This window comes from Schistocerca gregaria, chromosome 1 (assembly GCF_023897955.1).
Source record: "Schistocerca gregaria isolate iqSchGreg1 chromosome 1, iqSchGreg1.2, whole genome shotgun sequence".
NCBI classification, from domain to species: Eukaryota; Metazoa; Arthropoda; class Insecta; order Orthoptera; family Acrididae; genus Schistocerca; species Schistocerca gregaria.
The window spans coordinates 143,451,182-143,471,520 of NC_064920.1; the positions used below are offsets into that span (position 1 = coordinate 143,451,182).

General features: G+C 40.7%; 1 protein-coding gene and 1 non-coding gene across 2 annotated transcripts in view; one reads left to right on the plus strand and one right to left on the minus strand.

Moving 5' to 3' along the window:
- Positions 1–1,985: 1,985 nt before the first annotated feature.
- LOC126335101 (uncharacterized) overlaps positions 1,986–20,339 on the minus strand; it is a 121,241-nt gene continuing 102,887 nt past the window's right edge. Inside the window, exons 6-8 of the mRNA XM_049998081.1 lie at positions 4,917–5,057; positions 3,650–3,835; positions 1,986–2,066 (exon numbers count right to left, since the gene is read on the minus strand). Coding sequence (XP_049854038.1) covers positions 1,986–2,066; positions 3,650–3,835; positions 4,917–5,057 — 408 coding nt within the window. The remainder of the gene's footprint in view (positions 2,067–3,649; positions 3,836–4,916; positions 5,058–20,339) is intronic.
- Trnas-uga (transfer RNA serine (anticodon UGA)) lies at positions 12,734–12,808 on the plus strand. The gene has a single exon. It is a non-coding gene; the product is annotated as a tRNA-Ser (tRNA).

The following is a 20,339-nucleotide window of genomic DNA, read 5'->3' on the forward strand; positions in this document are numbered from 1 at the left end:
TGTTTCACTTCCATACATGGCTACATTACATACAAATACTTTCAGAAACAACTTCCTGACATTTAAATCTATACTCGATGTAAACAAATTTTTCTTCTTCAGAAATGCTTTCCTTGCCATTGCCAGTCTATATTTTATATCCTCTCTACATCGACCATCGTCAGTTATTTTGCTCCCCAAATAGCAAAAATACTTTACTACTTTAAGTGTCTCATTTCCTAATCTAATTCCAACAGCATCACCTGACTTAATTCGACTACATTCTGTTATCCTCGGTTTGCTTTTGTTGGTGTTATTGTGTCACATATGAAAGGGCAAAAATGAACATCAAATTCTTTAGGAATACATTCAATCCAGGTGACTTACATAATTAAGACCCAGTAACTATGTCATATATATCATCCTTGTGGAAATCACTTGAAAAAACTTCATTCAATTCAGGAATGATGACACAATGCAACAAAAAGAAAAAGTTGTCAGGAACATTTTCAGTCAAAACGTATCATGCAGTTAAGTAAAGAAGTTAAAAATTAAATTGAAAGTGTCCCGGTGGGTTGTTGATATTCGTCCATTGATGTTAGTGGGGAATGCAATGCAAACACATTTTATGTGTGCCCCCATATGGATAAGATGGCTTAGTGAAGTCAGTTTATCTTGTAAAATGGAATGTGGTTGAGATTTTGTCTGGAGTCCTTCCATCTAAATTTTTTTAGCTTTAGGAATTTGTCTCTAAGTAACCATAAATCCATAGTCTGTAGAGGAACTTGTCTATCACTATTGGACAGTTGACATAATATGGAGTAATAAAATTCATGGGTCCACCAGACTTATGAATTTGTGGCTTGGCATGCAGAGGTATCCAATAGAGCTGGGAGAGACAATTGGGGTCCTGAAACAGATTGCTTAACAGGTGGCACCAATAAGGCAGCCTGGATGATGGGATAATCACCAGATGACTTATCAGTAACTGCCTGATCCGATGCACAAGCATCCATGGCTTCCTCATCCACAAATTCAGGTGGAGAAAAGGGTCCTTTAATGGCAGGCTATCTGAAGGGTGAGCCAAAGGAAAAGGCTCCTCAACTGCATCATCAACTTGAGTTCTGTAGTGCTTGTTTTGAATAAATGGGGGTGGCACCATGAGAGTAATGGTGTTAATGTCCTTATGCATCAGCAGCAGGGAAAAACCATAAGCATTATCTCTCAAAGATCCACTTTGATCATCAGTAACTGCGGTTGACTCAGCTGCAGAATCCTGTGGGAGAAGACCTGCTAAAATCAGTTAATGGCACTTTCATAAGTGGGCTTTAATAGCACCACATGAAGCCAACAATTGGCATAGAGCTGGCCCCTCTGATTACAAATACAGCAGGTTCCTTTTGATCAGTATAAGTAATAAGTACCCAATAACCATTTACCCTTAATCACCATTCCTACTTATCAAACACTGCTATAATCCTGTAAGTGGTGCTGAGCAGACATGCATTTCCTTGGAAAATGTGTTATATCATCACAAGGGAGCAGGGTGGACTTCAGAAAAATGCATTGCACCTTGAGCAGAAAATTAAAAACCTGAACATTTGAATGGACCATGTCTGCACTCACCAGAAGAACTATGCTAGTGGTACCATCATGACGAGTAACGGCGATCTGAGTACTGTGACATAATAATATCCTGTCAACCTGAAGTGGATCAAGCAATTTAACAAAAAATGCATATAATAAGTTCAAGTAAAAGCTTGTGTCTGGTTAATATATTTAAAACAACTAAGTGTTAATGACCACAAATGCTACTCACTGTACATTGTAATCAATTTTAGTGAACTTATATGAAACCAAAATGAGGCCTCTAATTTTGCTATGTTATATTACCACTGTGTTTTCATTCTTCAGTGGCTTACTCTGCTTTTATTGTGGACTGTGAATACTATGTCTTGTGGGAGGTGTAATTAGTTGTTGTGATATCATAATTGCTATGAATGTTTTTAATGAAGGGGTGTGAGTCTCTTTACCTGTATGAACTGTGCATTGTGAACACTGAATTGGTCATCATGACATTTATAGTGCTAATAAAAATGGAAAAAGCCATTTAATCACAACAATCATGTAGTGTGCATTATTTGCACTATTTTTTGAGCCACTTTTCAGCTTAATTCAACAAGCAAGATGTGAGACATCGCAAATCAAGGAACTGAGGGCAATATGCATTATGTCACAAAATGTCATAATAGAACATACCCTCACAGGAACTACATAATTCCTGACTGTTTCAGATCATATAAATGGATCCTCAGACTGCCTAGTGACGTAGTGACTCGAGAATTTCTGCATAAATTCTAGAACCACTTGGCCTTCCACTGTCTCGAACATACAATATTTTAGATGTGAGTGCAAAAAAGGAACCCTATCTACTGCACGTCACCTGTCTGTGTGTGCAGGCCTGAAGTTTGTCATGAGAGGACTGTAGACATGGTGGTTGAACGGCACTGACAAGTACTTGTTAGTCGATCCATAGAAGTCATAGTGAAAGCACACGGAAGAACAAAGGAACTTCTATGTTATTCAGAGCTGTTTTGTAATGGTGGCTATTTTTAGTGACAAAAGAACAGTTGAGTTGAGCAAGATTTTTAATTAATTCTTAACTTGGACTTGCTAGAGGCAAGACTTGTTTCTGATATCTGTGTAATAGAGACATCAAAGTTAAACTAACTACATTGTAAATGTAACTTAATAGCGTCTAATGGGAGATGACATGGGTGACTTACAAGAAGTCAATTATTTATGTGAGGAATGACAAGTTGTTCTTAGTGGAAGTTGAAATATACTGAGAGTGAACAAAAAGTATTTCTTCAAGTACCTACTTATTTCATGAGTAGAGAGTGAGAGAGAGTCTTATATGTTCCTTTAGCTAGCATCATTCTTTGGAGAAAAAGTTTTTAGAGATTCCAGTAGCTGTCTAACCAGCAAAGAGGATCAGCTGAGCACTCACGGTAAGTTGACTTGTGTAAAAGAAGTGGGAAGGTTGCACACATACTTCAACACTTTAAGTCGTCCAAGCCATTAGAGTGACATTCAGTCCTGCAGCAGTAAAGAGGTGCTATGAGATGCCCAACTTACCTTCCACTCATGCACCATTTTGGCCCTCTTTGGAAGGTTTGAGATGCTAGTATCAGACCCATATAAGCAAAACACCATGCCAGCACTAGCAGTCATTGATTTTAACTCCTGAGAGAAATGGTGGAGATGGCTTTCAAAAGCTCGAGTGATTTATTCTACATGACATGGCTTGTAAACTGAGAAGGTTTTACTTGAGAATTTCCATTTGTTCTGTTAATGCTTAGAAATGATTAAACTTATTGTTTAAAATTATCATTTATCATAAGCCTGAGTACTTGAAAATGTACTACAACAAACGAAAATGTTTAAATCAAATCTTAATCACTGAGTGCAGTGCTGGCAGAGCTTGCCATGAGCGTCTATGCTGAGTGTTTTGTAGCAATCTGTGCGAAAGTTGTACAAAATTTTGCTACATTTTGTTAGAAATGTATAAAACTAACAAAACATCAAAATGCTTTACCATCGACTTCTTATGGCACCATGATGGCACAAGGAGAACATAATGTCACACTACTCCCCCACTGTCTCCTACCAATTGCAGTGCTTCCAATCTCCACTCTAAGAAACCAGCTGTGTCACCTACTTCAGTTACATGTCCATCACACCTACAGTTGATGTACACATATAGGCTGGCCACAAGATCAAATTCAACATCCTCTTTACCCCCAGTGCTCCACACTTTAAGCAGTGGGGAGTTGTGTGGGAATGACGTAATCAACTAATTGATACTTGACAAGTGCAGTCTCTCTTTAATTTCTAATGCTCTTTGTATTTCCTGCTTTGATTTTTTCTTTACTGCTTATGCATTGTATTTTGTAGCTGTGTGCAATAAAGTGAAATTTATCACATTGTTAGTCCATGTATGCATGTTATATACAGACATCGTATCCATACAGATCCATCATAATTTGGTAATGGTATCAACCTGCAGCTGTAATTGAACACTACAGAAAGATGTCACTCAAGTGAATTTATACACATGTGCTTCCTTAAATTCCTTAGCAATATTGTGAGTATTCAGCTAGTGTTTAATTATAGAGAAAGAAGGAAATATTATAGAAACTCTGAGTAAGCACCACAAAGCCAATCCATCATGAAGGAGTATTATCAGGAATTCCTTTATTGTCTTCAGGATACTGTGAAGTGCAAACAGACTGATATGTGGGCAGCAAAAACTTGGCAGCTCGATCATGATAGTGAACCCATCCTTTTGGCATATCTGATTTATTATTTTTCCACAAAAACAACATTCCTGTACTCATTTAGACTTCCTATTCTCCCACCATGCCTCTGTGTGACATTTGGTTATTTCTCTAGATGGAAATGCTTCTGAAAGGAACATGATCTGAGTCAAGAGAACACATCATGCAGAATGCAATGGCCTGTCTGGTCACCATTCAAAATGACTTGCCCCAGAACGTTTCCAACAATGATGGCTGTGTTAAGAGTAGGGTGTGCATTACCAGGGAGACTACTTTGAAGGCTATTAAGTTACTGTACCTCCAAATCAGTATATGTATTTCTGCCAACCAAGTGTTTGATACTTTTTGAACACACCTTGTACATTTACTTATTGTAAATAACTAAATTCATCCCTTTCTGGCAAGAAAGGATACATAAGAAATATGTAATGAAATATTTCAATTTTTATTTTACCATATAAAATCATTAACACAGAATGTGAAGATAAAGTCTTGAAAATAATTAATTAAAAAAGATATATTTTACCAAAAAATCGGTAACAAAAATTGCTCACCATCTCAGAACTGATGTTCTAAATTAGTAAAGAATATTCATACAAAAGCATATATTCTGCCAAAAGTGCTGCCACCAACAAAAGCCAGCTGAGTTGGATGGAATTCACATACATAAAGAGCTCCCTGGATTTCTGGGTCCATGAATTGATGCACTAAATGTCCATGAATATCATACATAAGTGCCTAAAAAAGTTGATAACAACAAGAACAATCAATTTTTGACAAAATAATTTAGTTGGATTGATAAAATATCTACTCACCAGGCGGGGGCAGAACACACACATAAAATAAGGTTATAATTAGGCAAGCTTTCGGAGCCAGTAGCTCCTTCTTCACACAGAAGGGTTGAAGGCGAAGGAAGAGGGGTGAAGGAAAAGGACTTCAGAGATATAGAAAAAAGGGTAGTTTCTGGGAAAGTCTACCAGAACTGAACGTCAGGGGAGACTTACCAAATTGGATGAAAAGGGAAGACAGATTTTTGAAGACTGCATCAGACAAGATTTGAAAACTTGAGAGCTTAAAGGTGGAAGACAGGGTAATATGGAAGACAGAGATTACTGCTGAAACATCATGCATGAGTTAATAATAGTGAAAAGCTAATTGCATTAAATGCAATAAAGGTGGGAGAGGGGTGGTGAAAAATAGACTGGTAAGTAATGAAAGATGTAGAAAACTAAAACAGAGTGAAGAAAACAGTAGCTACTGTGAAGAAATGCTGAGACAGAAGAAATTACCATAAATTTACCAGATGGGTGGTGAGAACCAAGTATATGTTGTAGCACTAGTTCCCACATGCGGAGTTCTGAGAAACTGACGTCTGGAGGAAGACTCCAGAACATGCGTGTGGTGACACAGAAACTGAGGACCAATTGTTGTAGAGCAGAGTCTGCAACAGGATATTGCTTGTAACCAGTGCACACCCTCTAAATGTGCACATTCACCCTAATTGGTAATTTGGTGGTAGTCATGCTCTTGTTAAAGGCCAATCAGTGTTTACATAACAGCTGCTATATGGTGTGTTATTTCACAGGTGGCTCTCCCTCTGATACTATGTTTTGCCATTTACAGGCCAATATAGGTGGTGGAAGCAGGGTGCACAGGCTAAGTCTTGCAGCAGGGACAGTCACAGGTGCAGGAGCCATAGGGTAGGGAGATGGGTTTAGAAGGAACATAAGATCTGACAAGAATATTGGAGAGACTGATAGGGTGACAAAGAGCTATTCTAGTAGTAGTGGTCAAAATCTCATCCAGAATGGATTTCATTTAACGGCATGATTCTAGGAAGCCATGGGCTTGTCAAAGTAGCTGATTAATACATTCCAGACCAGTGGTGTGTACTGAAGTTGTTTTTTGGGGGCATTGGATGTACCAGGATTGAATGTGATGGCCCAAAAAATCTGCTTTTGAACTAGGCTGGTATGGTAATTATATTCTGTGAAGACCGTGGTGAGAATGGTGGTGTGTCACTGTGTTCATCCAAACAAATATGTTTGCCCTGTATGCCCAAGGCTGAGTGGGAGGGAACATTTGGCGTGGAAAGGATGGAAACTGTCAAAATGTAAGTACTGTTGTTTGTTTGTAGGTTTAATGGGGACAAAAGTGTGTAGCTGGTCTTTGGTGAGGATGAGATCAAGGAATTTTAACAGGTCAGCTTCACTATGAGTCCACATGGTAAAAATGTCATCAATGTATCTGAACTGAACCAGTGGTAGAGGACTTATGGATCCCAGAAAGGTCCACTCCAAGCAACCCATGAGTAAGTTGGCATAGGAAGGAGCTATCCTGATTCCCATGGTTGAACCTCTGATCTGTTTGTATGTCTGCCCTCCACATGTGAAGTATTTGTTAACATAAAGTTAATTAAGGTGAGTAGGAAGGATGTCTTAGGATTGGAATGAGGTAGGCACTGACTGTGGAAATATTCAGTAGCAGACAGATCATGTACATGGGGAATGTTGGTGTAGAGGGAGGTGGCATCAGTGGTGACAAGCAAGGTGTGCGGTAGAAGTGGGACAGGCACAGATTTCTGATGATCTAGGAAATGGATGGTATCTTTGATATAGGAGGGAAGTATTTTTACTGTGGGTTGCAGGTGCTGATCAACTATGGCAGATAAACATTCAGTGGGTGTTTTGAAGCCAGCAACTATAGGATGGGCAGGATGACTGGTATATGTATTTTAGGGAGAAGATAAAAGGTGGTGGTGGTGGTGGAGGGTTTGAGTGAGGTTAGAAGTTCTATGGATTGAGGTGTTAGTCCTTGTGAGGGACCAGGGGTTTTAAGGAGGGATTGCAGGTCAGTCTGAATCCCAGGGATGGGATCCTATTGGCAGATGCTGCAGGTAGAGGTGTCAGACAGGTGGCATAGACCTTCACTAACATACTTCTTTTAGTCAAGCACTATAATGGTAGATCATTTGTCTGCTGGGAGGGTAACAAAGGAGTTATCAGCTTTTAGGGAACATAGAGCCTGGAGTTCTGCAGAGAACAGTTAAGGGTCATGTTGTAGGGACTTATGGTTGTGAAGCAATGTTGGAAGTGAGGAATTGTTGGAAGGCTTGTAAGAGATGATTCTGAGGTAGTGGTGGTGGATCATGTTGGGGTCATGGTTGGGACTGTTCAAAGCAGGGTTCAGCGTCAGGTCTGCTGCTGAAAAAGTTTTGGGATTGGATTGCAAAGCGATATTTGTAGTTGACATTACATGTGAAGGAAAGTAGATCCTTCACCAAAGCAGCATGATCAAATGTAGGTTCAGGGTTGAAAGTGAAAGCAGATAATTCAGGAGGGGAGAGAACTTTACAAGGGAGGTTGAGCATACTGTACTATTGTGACTGGTTCTTGTGATTGTGGGTCATTTTTGGTATGGAATGAAGTGGTGAAGGCTGTGGGATGTTAAGGAGGTTGACCAAGCCTGGTTTGTAGGAGAGGGTTGGTGGTTGATGGTGTATCTGTTTAGGGAGCTGCAGAGGGACAGGGTGGGAAACACCATTGTTCTTCTCCCTAAGATACAAAACGCAGTCATCTTGGCCATCCTATAGTTGCTGGCTTCAAAGCACCCACCGGATGTATATCTGCCTTAGTTGATCAGCACCTGCAACCCACAGTAAAAATACTTCCCACCTATATCAAAGATACCAACCACTTCCTAGATTATCTGAAATCTGTGTCCGTCTTACTTCCGCCACACACCTTGCTTGTCGCCACTGATGCCACCTCCCTCTACACCAACATTCCCCATGTACATGGTTTGTCTGCTACTGAACATTTCCACAGTCAGCACCCACCTCATTCCAGTCCTATGACATCCTTCCTACTTGCCTTAGTCATCTTTATACTTACTAACAACTGCTTCACCTGTGAGAGGCAGACATACAAACAGACCAGGGGTATGATCATGGGAATCAGGATGGCTCCTTCCTATGACAACCTTTTAATGGGTCACTTGGAGGGGTCTTTCCTGGGATCCATAAGTATTCTGGCCCTGGTTTGTTTTAGATCCATTGATGACAACTTTACCATATAGACTCATGGTGAGGCTGACCTGTTAAAATTCCTGGAATCTCTGACTACTTTTTCCCAATTAAGTTTCACTTGGTCCTATTCCAAATCCCGTGCCACTTTCCTTGATATTCATCTCATCCTCACCAATGGCCAGCTACACACTTCTGTCCACATTAAACCTACTAACAAACAACAGTACTTACATTATGACAGTTGCCATCCTTTCCATGCCAAATTTTCCCTCCCACTCAGCCTTGGCATTTGAGGCAAACATATTTGTTTGGATGCAGACTCTTTACAGCAATACGCCACCATTATCACCCCGGCCTTTGCTGGATATAATTACCTCACCAGCCTAGTTCAAAAGCAAATTTTGTGGGCCATCACACTTAATCCTGGCACAGCCAATGCCTCCAAAAAACAACTTCGGAGCACATCACTGATCACTCAGTATTAACCCTGTTTGGAATGTACTAATCAGCTACTTTGACAAGGCCATGACTTCCTAAAATAATGCCCTGAAGTGAAATCCATTCTGTCTGAGATTTTGACCACCAACCCTAGAATAGCTTTTTGTCACCCTCTCAGCCTACTTATGATCATGCCCACTGCAAGACACTTGCACTATGCAGGTTCCTACCACCACCTGTACCAGCCCTGTAAATGCCAAAACACATACTATCAAAGGGAGACCACCTGTGAAACAACACATAATATACCAGATGTCATGTAAACAATGTTCGGCCATTTACATTGGTTAACACCAAATTTAGCACACTGTGTGTTATGCTGCTGCTTGGTGAGTACATTTTTTGTCTAAAACAGAAGTAGAACATACAGTAAAAAAATAGAGTGCAATGTGCGTATTGATGCAGAACTATGAGCTCTCATCTTACACAAAATTTTGAGTTTAATTCTTACAAATAAAGGAAATGTTTATTATCTTGTATGATTTTCAGCATGTGAGTTGCATATCTTCCAGAGATATATTTTATCAAATTAAAATATTGTAGGAAAACCAGTAGTCTGTCATTGTAATTTATTCTGAAAGACAAATTTAAGCATAAGCAGTGGCAGTCATTATCTACTTGTGTACATACTCTGCAAGCCACCATACAGTGCATGGTAGAGAGTAAGTTGTAAAGCTACTTGTCATTCTTTTTCCTAATCCACTCAACAATGGAGCGAGGAAAAAGCAATGGTCTATATAGCACCTTACAAGCCCAATTTCTCTTTCTTGTCTTTGCAATTCTTACACAAAATTTGCAGTGGCAGCAGCAGAATTTTTCTGCAGCCAGCCACAAATACCAGTTCTCTAAATTTTGTCAATACTGTCTCACAAGAAGAACATCATTTTACCTCCTGGGATTCACATTTGAGTTCACTAAACAAGCATCTCTGTAATACGTGGATGTTGACTGAACATACCAGCATCAAATCTAGCAGCATGCCTCTGACTGAACTGCTTTCATCTTCCTTTAATCTGACCTTGTGGGAATCCCAAACACTCAAGCAGTGCTCAAGAATGGTTCACACTAGTGTTTGATACATAGTCTCATTTGCAGATGAGCTACACTCCCTCAAGCAGCATACCATTAAAATTGTATGTGAGCATTATAAGATTTTCTTTCGTACTCACATGCACTAACTTACATTTTTATACAGTTACAGCAAGCTGCTATTCATCGCAAAAAATAGAAATTCTGCCTAAGTCATCATGTATCCTTGTACAGTCATTCAGTGATGACACTTTCCTGTACGCTAAAGTGTAATGGGTTGTTGTAGAAAGGAGTGGGTGAATGGGTCCCTGCTAGAGGTGGATGGAGGTGCTGATGGCATAGGGAACCAATATGTTGACAAAACTTGTTATTAACATACGTACATGCAATGTATATCAGTGCATTGTGGTAGTGTCCAGACAGTAGATGGTAGATAGTGATGAGACAGGTGGCAGCCATGGATAGGCAGCCAAGCCTAGCAGGACTATCCAGGTGATGAACACACAACTGGTATCTCGTGAACAATGGCAGATGACAGCCATTGTTGGATTGTGCAGAATTCACACCTTGGTATGGATCATGGAGGCAGCAGCAGGCTCTGGTAACCCAGGGCTGAAGCAGTCAGATGGCTGGTCTGGAGGTGGCATCATAAGTATGGCAATGAATGGCATGGGCTGTACATCTTAGAAAGGCCCCAGCTGTGCTGATGATGATGGGATGGACCTGTGTGTTTAATTATCATGGCCCACTGCTGAGTTAGCAGAACCATATTCCTGTGTCACAGGGAAGCTTATAGAACAGAGGTTCATGACTGGGGTCTGGTTGTTATTAATGTGGCAGTCAGTCAAGCTGCCATAGCTTTCCAAAGGCTATTCCACACCCATGTTGTTGGCTGCAGGTGTGGTGGCATGGAGGTGTCGCCATCTGCTGAACTGCAGTGTCGTCAGGGTGATATCTGGCTGGTTGATTGTGGAGTGAGCTGGTTACACTTCAGCACTGATTTCCACCCTACTAGGGCTTTAGGCCACAACATTACATCCCTTCTGAGATTAATCCAGTACTCTGCATTACTGCTCAAGGATCTGGCTGCAAAAGGCATTACTGCATGAAATTGAAGCAAACACTTTTTTCATAACTTTTTGCCTTTGCTTATCCTTCTAACAATTTTATATTACATTATGTATGCTACCTCATTCTTGTGATGCTTAAATAAGGGTTTTATAGGTCCACCATTATTTTTCCTCTTCTTCACAATATAACTTCAATAACTGTGGGAGAGTCACTTCTTCAAAGGTGCTGGCACAACTACTATGCACCCACAGATTGAAGTAAGGTGAAGGTGGGAGTTAGGTGATTCTGTATCTAAGATGGCAGTATGCAACAATTATTATTATCAGAATTATGCAGGCAGATGTGCTAGTGCCTATGGCAATGAGTCAGTGGTGGTGTTCGGTCTGATATTTCTTCATGTGACTGAGGAAGTGTTCCGTCATCATGGAACCATTTTGTGCTACTATCTTCTGGTCCAAAGAAGCAAAAAAGGTTCAGGTTTAGCATTCCATTCAAGCAGGTTAGCGTTTCCTTGAGCAAGGGTTGATAGGTTAATCCAGGTTAATCCAGTAATGGTGGCAGGTAACCAGGAAGTAGGTGTGAGACATCACATAATGTACCATTTATCATCAGTCCCTGCCCCTCCAGTTTTATTCATTGAGCACCACCAGAATGACCTCGTTCATAAGAGATGCTAACAATAACTTTTGAGAATAGTCATTGTAAGCCTCTTTTTAGAATAATTTGGTCTCTTTTGTAATAATTTCCCTGGTGCAATTGGAGAGAAACGATGTGCAGTCACATGACTCAGAGACTGAGTGTATTCTTTTTGTGGGGCAGATAGTGACTTGCCTGGGTCACACTGCAGTAACTCTGCAGTGGAGATCAGTACTCCCCCAAATCCCTCATCATCTTATTAAATGACACACACACACACACACACACACACACACACACACACACACACACACACACACACACACACCAGAATGAGATTTTCACTCTGCAGCGGAGTGTGCGCTGATATGAAACTTCCTGGCAGATTAAAACTGTGTGCCCGACCGAGACTCGAACTCGGGACCTTTGCCTTTCGCGGGCAAGTGCTCTACCAACTGAGCTACCGAAGCACGACTCACACCCGGTACTCACAGCTTTACTTCTGCCAGTACCTCGTCTCCTACCTTCCAAACTTTACAGAAGCTCCTTTGCAAACCTTGCAGAACTAGCACTCCTGAAAGAAAGGATATAGCGGAGACATGGCTTAGCCACAGCCTGGGGGATGTTTCCAGAATGAGATTTTCACTCTGCAGCGGAGTGTGCGCTGATATGAAACTTCCTGGCAGATTAAAACTGTGTGCCCGACCGAGACTCGAACTCGGGACCTTTGCCTTTCGCGGGCAAGTGCTCTACCAACTGAGCTACCGAAGCACGACTCACGCCCGGTAAAGTTTGGAAGGTAGGAGACGAGGTACTGGCAGAAGTAAAGCTGTGAGTACCGGGCGTGAGTCGTGCTTCGGTAGCTCAGTTGGTAGAGCACTTGCCCGCGAAAGGCAAAGGTCCCGAGTTCGAGTCTCGGTCGGGCACACAGTTTTAATCTACCAGGAAGTTTCATATCAGCGCACACTCTGCTGCAGAGTGAAAATCTCATTCTGGAAACATCCCCCAGGCTGTGGCTAAGCCATGTCTCCGCTATATCCTTTCTTTCAGGAGTGCTAGTTCTGCAAGGTTCGCAGAGGAGCTTCTGTAAAGTTTGGAAGGTAGGAGACGAGGTACTGGCAGAAGTAAAGCTGTGAGTACCGGGCATGAGTCGTGCTTCGGTAGCTCAGTTGGTAGAGCACTTGCCCGTGAAAGGCAAAGGTCCCGAGTTCGAGTCTCGGTCGGGCACACAGTTTTAATCTGCCAGGAAGTTTCACACACACACACGTTTACTGTAAACTACTTGTTGGTTTTAGTCTGCACAATTACTTTTGCATGAACCACATACTTTACAAAACAATAAACGTACTACACCATCTAACATCACTGTTTTCCTTCTAAACTAAGTTAGAGATGCTGATGTTTACTAACAGTGCAAATAAAATTTTACCTGAAAATTATTTTAACCTGGCACAAGGTAAGTAATGCCACACATTTTTTTCTCAGCCAATTTCAAGTGAAAAAAATGCAATGAGACATTGTGGAATATTTCTGCATCAGCCTCTATAGTTTCATGAAATTCTGATATGTGGCAGAGTTATATGTAGTCCTCAAAATGGTGCCTATAATGAGGCATATTCCAAGCAGAGAGATGTCATTAAGTTCATCTGGGTGGAAAACTAGAGCATCTCAGATATTGTAGAATATCTAGAGAGACCTGACACTGAAAAAAAGCATGCTAAGTCACTGGGCAAGGCAACTGCCATCATTGTAATAAGGTCGCGTAAACCTGTCTGATCTCCCGCATGCCAATCAGGTGCACTATGATGTGACTCCTTCAGTGCTGGAACTTGTGGACAGTCTCATTCAAGGTGACCGACAAATCAAAATCAAACACCTTTCTGCTCAACTGGATACGTGTTGGTAGTTCTGACATATTGTCTACTAGTGGGGGTACTCAAAGGAGTGTGCCCACTGCTTTCCTCATCGCGTAGAGATCGATGAAAGACCATCTGTGCAGAGTTGCTTGTGCATTATGAGGCTGATCACAACAATTTTTTGTTGGACATCACCACAGATGATGAAATATGTGTTCATCACTTTGCACTGGAAATAAAATGGCATTCCATGAAGTAGCATCACACTGCCTCTCCTCCTACGAAAAAGTTCAAAGTTGCACCCTCAACTGGTGAAGTCACTGCGACAATCATCTGGGACTCTGAATGGGATATTCTGTTTGGTGTCCTTCCCTATAATGCAGTGATTCACTTGGAAGTGTGTTGTGCTACCCTTAGGAAATTGAAGAAACGACTTCAGTGTGTCCGTCACCACAAAATTGCAAACAAACTCCTCCTTCTCCATGACAATGCGAGGCCTCACACAAGTCTTCACATACAAGATGAGCTCACAAAACTTTATGTGCACAGTTCTTCCTCATTCACTCTACATACCTTCTGACTTCCATCTGTTTGGCCAAATGAAGGATGAACTCCACAGGAAGCAGTACATGGTTGACTGGCAGCTTATTGATACAGTAAGATATTGGCTCCAACATCAAGCAGTAGAGTGGTACCATGTAGACATACAGGTCATTCTAGTAAAGTGACATAAGGCCATCACTGTGAATGGACATTATGTTGAAAAACAGGGTTTTGTAACCAAAGGGGTATGGAATAATATGGTGTATTGGAATCCTGAATAAAACGCATATGCTCCCAGAAAAAAAAAAAGTGTTCCAATACTTACTGAACATCCCTCATACCCAAACAAGATTGTTTCACTTTATCCTCTCTCATAAAAGCAACTCGGAGATTGATGTAATCATAATACACACTTACAAATATTATAAAACACAAAAGATTAGCTTGCAAGGTAACCACGTGGTCTTAAGGCATATGAATGTTAAGGAACAATTGTAGGTACATCCTGCTTCACTTGTTTGGTTTTACCTTTCTTTCTCTCATTTCTCCAACCACTCCCTTCTCCCTTCAGAAGGAGCTGTCAGTAATTTAGGCAGTGCTTCCAATTCATCCTGAAATAGACAAATTCTTTCCAGACACACAACTGTGCTTCAGAATGGGAGTAGCAGCTTGACATTAACTGGAGACATCATCTCAACTACCTGTCCTTGGTAATACAAAAATTTGTTTAGTTTTTCCTTTCAGCAAGTAAAGATTAGGCACTACCCACTGCCCAACGTGGTACTTCAGCAATTTTGCCTTTTTGTTGGGGGGTGCCTTCCTGTCTTTCTAGAGCCTTTTTATTCATCTTTTTAACTTGTCATGAGATATATTTTAAGCATTTAGTAAAATCATGAGTGAAGGGTTGGTTATGCTTATTTGAAAGGTGAGGGCATTTTTTGAACAAAAGCAACATCACAGGGGGATAAGCCACTGTTTTCATGGATTTTCAAGTTATATGTGACTGGATGAATTGTTGAAGGGTACCCAATTATCATGGCTACTATTTTTGTAATAACTTAACATTTTTTCACTGACCTGTGAATTCTTTCAGTTCTTCCATACACTTGTGGGTGTAATGTACTAGTTCATAACTTCTTTATGCATAATAGTCAGCATAAATGTTTCAATAACTCATTGTCAACCATAAATTTTGTGCCTTGGTCAGTTACTTCAGTCACTGTTGTTATGAATTTCAGTACCTATTTATTAACCATTGCCTGTACCACTTTTTATGCCTCTTGATATGTTGTAATGATCATGGCCAAGTAATGTGAGAAATGATCAGTTATAGTTAGCACATGTTGATTCTTTGCTGGTATTTGTGTGAACAGGCAGAGATATCCATTCCATTGATATAGAATGATCTCTCCCCCTCATGTAACCTTTATAATGGGATTTGCTGATGACTCATCTCAGCTCTTTGAGCACAATGAAAGTAGTTCTTTTTGTAATGCTCTACATTTTGTTTCATTTTGGGCCACAAGAAATTTTCTACAATATGGAACTTTGTGGCTCATTTCCACTATGTCCTGCTAATATGGAAATGACAGCCTGCTTCAATACTCTTTTGGAAGATTGCCAGTACAAATAGGCAAGTATTGCATCATGTTTGTCTGTGCAGCACACCATCATCAGAGCTGAGTTGTGTTTGCCTCATGAACTGCTTACAAATCAGGTCAGTGACTAAGGTCCTGCACTATTCTTCCACTCTCACTCCAACATATTCTGTAGTGCATACTTTGCAGCTAAGTCCATCCACATTCCCATGACATTTCTTGGATGGTGCTTAGCTGTAAAGCCCAGCAGGCCAAACAACTTCTTGGATCTTTTAGCCCCAGAAGCCATTTTAGTGTTCCATGATCCATACTGATACATACTGATAACAATGGATATAAGTAATGCAAAAACCTAGCACAAGCATTTCTATTTCAGTAGTTGAATAGTTTTTCCTTCCTTATTGTGCTGTCTAGAGGCATACGCTATTGGATGTCCATTTGTGTTCATTTCTTGACTTAATACATGGCCTACAGCATGGCTACTCAAGTTTTAGGACAATGTGAACTGTTTTCAATAGTGAGAAAAAGCAGGATGGGTCTGTTAGTTAATAATTTTTGCAGTCACTCAAATGCTATTTCATAGTCTGGAGTCCAGTGAAACTTTTTACTCTCTTCTTTAAGAAATGCGCCAGGTATCTTGCTGAATCTAAAAATTCTGGGATTGCATCTTCCATAAAAATTAACAATTCCAAGACATGATTGTAACTTACACAACCTTCCATTTACATAACCAGCTAGATAAATGTCTGGTACTTATTTTTCACTGGGCTGTCCCCTGATCATACTTGCTGGGAGCATTGTGCAGTGGTCCCATTTAATAGAGGTGCTTCCACAAATCTGCAGACATTCCAGAATGAATTGCCCCATCTGTTTGTATTTCTGAGAGTGTGGATCTTTACAAACCACTTAAAGTGCCCTAGAGAGCCACATTAATAACATATGACCTCTGTATTAAAATCTCCTTGCTTCTCTCTTGGCCTAGCCACTGAGTCAAATTTAGACAAAGCTGCTACAGTTGCTACTGGTTCATCTGAGGTTTTCTGGATATCCACACTCACTTTCACAGCATCTAAGCTAGTAGGCTGCAGACCAGCCTTATTGGCAGGATCATCATTCATCAAATTCATGCATATTAACATTGATTTTCTTGATACAGTATATAAAATTTTCTACTTATCGCTTCTGTTTTTGTACTATACCATTGAGCTGTTCATGATAATACCTAAAAGTGTTCTCTATTCTGTAATGATCTACTAATCCTTCCAGAAATTCCATGAAAGACTGAGCATCCCACAACATCTTGCAGCACATTACATGTGTTCTGCCAACCCCCATAATTTTAAATGAGCAACATCAGGGGACAGCCCTGTGAAAAACAAGTACCAGACATTTACTACTGCTCACTACTCCATTTCCCTTACATTGCACCTGTACACAAACTATCAAAAAGACAGAAACATTTTTCCAACCTTACCCAAAAATGTGGCCACCACAGTGAGGCTGTATGAGCATCTAAGGCATGTGGAGACATGCTAGACATTGGCTATTCCATTTTTTCACACTTCAAACGATCTATTTCCTTATGCACAGCCTCATTATTAGCTCAGACTTTAGCTACTCATCCAGAAAATGCTCAGCTTCTCCCTGGGTTGTTACTTTCTCACCGACTGACATTTTCACCTATTCCTACAACTACAGGTGTACAGTAAAACAAACAGGAAAGAAAGGAAAGGAGAAAAACACAACCTGATTAGCGCAAACAAAACTTAAGGTTGGCACTTATTTTAAAACTCGCACTGATTGTCGCTGCTGCTGCATGCTCTTCATTTCTGCTCTTTGCTAGTGCCACATAATGGCCTCCAACAGTTATTCTGAAACCAAGTGCAACAGTTTGTTATGTGATCGTGTGAGTGAGCAGTTCCCTGCTGGAGGCGGGTGGAGCTGCTAACAATGTAGGCAACCAGTTTGTTGCCAAAATTCTTTATTAACAATCAAACAAACAATGTACATCACTGCATCGGTGGTGGGCAGACAGTTACAGTCAGTGATGATGAGTCAGGTGGCAATTAGGGCTATCCAGGTAAGCAGTGCAGTACTATGCAGGCAATGAACATAGAACTACCAGCTTGTGAGCAGCAGTGGGTAGTGGCCTTGGCGAGGTTGTGTGGCTGGACCCATATAGTGGAGGTGGAAGCAGGCACTAGAAGCAACTGGGCTGAGGCAGTCAGATGGTGGACACTGCTTCAGTACCCAGAGACAGCAAACATAGTCGTGTCATATGTACGATGATAACCGGCATGGGCTTTACATCACAAGAGGGCCCAGCAGTGTTGATGAGAGTGGACTGCATCTGGGTGTTTAAATACTGTGCCCCACCACTGAGTTTGCAGAATGCTGTGTTTCTGTGTCACTTGAAAACTTCTGTAGTGGAGGCTGATGACCAGGCTCCAGGCATTGTTAAAGTGAAAGTCAGTCAAGATGCCAAATCCTCCTGAAGGCCACAGCTGTGGCAGTATGGAAGTGTCACCGTCTGCTGAATTGCAGTATTGGCAGGGGCAATGTCCAGTGGGCTGACTGTGGTTGTGACCTGCTATAATTCTGTGTTGTTTACCATGCTGTTAGGGTTTGGACCACTACAACAGCATCCCCACCAAACAGTCACAGATTGCTGCCCACCCTGTTTATCAGGCCATTTTTGTGTATAAGAACAACAGGATCCTATCACACTTTCCTGTGGTACTCCTGAAGGTAGCCTTGTCTCTGATGAACCCTTGTTGTCCAGGTTCATGAATTGGTTTCTATTAATTAAGAAGTCACTGAATCATTCATATATCTAGAAACCTATTCCACATGCTTGGATCTTCATTAACAGTCTGCTGTGGGGCCTATGTCCAATGCTTTCTGGAAATCTAAGAATATGGAATCTCTCTATTGCCCTTCATATGAGGTTCACAGGATATCATGTGAGAAGAGGACAAGCTGAATTTTGCATGAAAGATGCTGTCTAAATCTTTACATATTTGTTGATATAAGCTTGTCTACCTCAAGAAAATTCATTATATTCAAACTTAGTATAAGTTTAAGAATTCTACAGCAAACATGTTTTAAGCATTTTGGTCTGTAATTTTGTGGGTATATTCTTTTACCTTTGTTATATACCCGAGTCACTTGTGCTTTTCTCCTGTTTCTTCAAATTAATTTCAAAACTCTGATTAGTGGTGTAGGGAATGCTAATAACAAGAAATGCGATGTTAATGTTCTGCAAATTAATAGCTACTTTTGTCACTGATTGATAGAGTAACTTATTATTTGCAAATGAAAAGCAAAAAAATATAAATGTTCTGCAGTATCAATGTACATATGGACTGATGGGGAAAAAATCCCAACACTGATAAATGATTTATGTAGGGTAATGAAATTTTAGGAATGTGTTTACCAAGGTAACATATTTAAGTGATTAGCACTGTAAGTTCACAGGTTAATGTAAGCATGAAAAAAGCCAATGAAAATGTGAAATGCTGGTACATTAATAGCTTATGTAATTGTCAGAATGTTAAACACAATCATGTGAATATGCATGCATTGTGTCATACAGATACTGTATGTCAGTTTGTGGGTTGGAGTTCCATGCTTATTGCATTTAGTTGGTTAATGCTGGTTGTGGATGACACTGGAGTTGTCGTCCAATGATTTTCCATGCATGCTTGATTGGAGACAGATCTAGTGATTGAGCAGGCTGAGGCAACATGTTGACATTCTGTAGAGCCTGTTGGGCTAAAACAGCAGTATGAAGAGCAAGCGTTATCCTATCAAAAGCACTCCCTGAATGCTGTTCATGAATGGCAACACACCAGGCCAAATCACCAGACAGATGTACACATTTTCAGTTAGGGTGCATCGGACAACCAAGAGAGTGCTCCTGCTGTCATATAAAATGGCACTCTAGAGCTTAACTCCAGTTGTAGATACAGTATGTCTAGGACACAGATGGATTGGCTTGAATGTGTTCAACTGGCCTCCTTCTAACCAACAAACAGCCATCACTGGCACTGAGGCAGAACTAGCTTTCATCAGCAAACACAACAGACCTACTCTACATCCTCCAATGGGCTCTTTCTTGACCCGGTGATGTCAAAAACAGTAGTCATATGGGGTCAGTGGATTGCACACTACAGAGCAGCTGGCTCAGAAATGTCTTTGAAGTAACTGATTTGCAACAGTTCATTGTGTCCTGCTGCAGATGCAGTATGTGCCACAGCCATACACCGATAGTGCCAAATAGCTGTCTGGAGGATGGTCTTCTTGCAACTGTTTCTTCCCATGACCACTGCTATCAGCAATCATGTATAGTGGCCACATTCCTGCTAAGCCTTCCTGCAATATTGTGGAAGGAACATCCAGCTTCTTGTAGCCCTATTACAATACCTTGTTCAAATTCAGTGTGCTGTAGAATCTGCAGTGCCTTAAAGGCATTCTTAACTAACATCAACTCACCACATCCCCCCTCAAAGCCATTACAGTGTGTATTTAAAGCAAACCTAATTTACATCTTCAAGGTGGCTCTATTAGTGCTACTCACATGCAGCTGATGTGAAATTTGATAAACATCAACTTTCAGAGGTAGAGACATGCCTACCAACTTTCGTTTCTATCACACAACTCCTTCTTAGTGTTGACTTTTTTCCCCATTAGTGTAGTTAACTGATGTTTTGCTAACAAAACCCCCATCATATAGTTTATTATTGTCTGATGATGGCCTTAT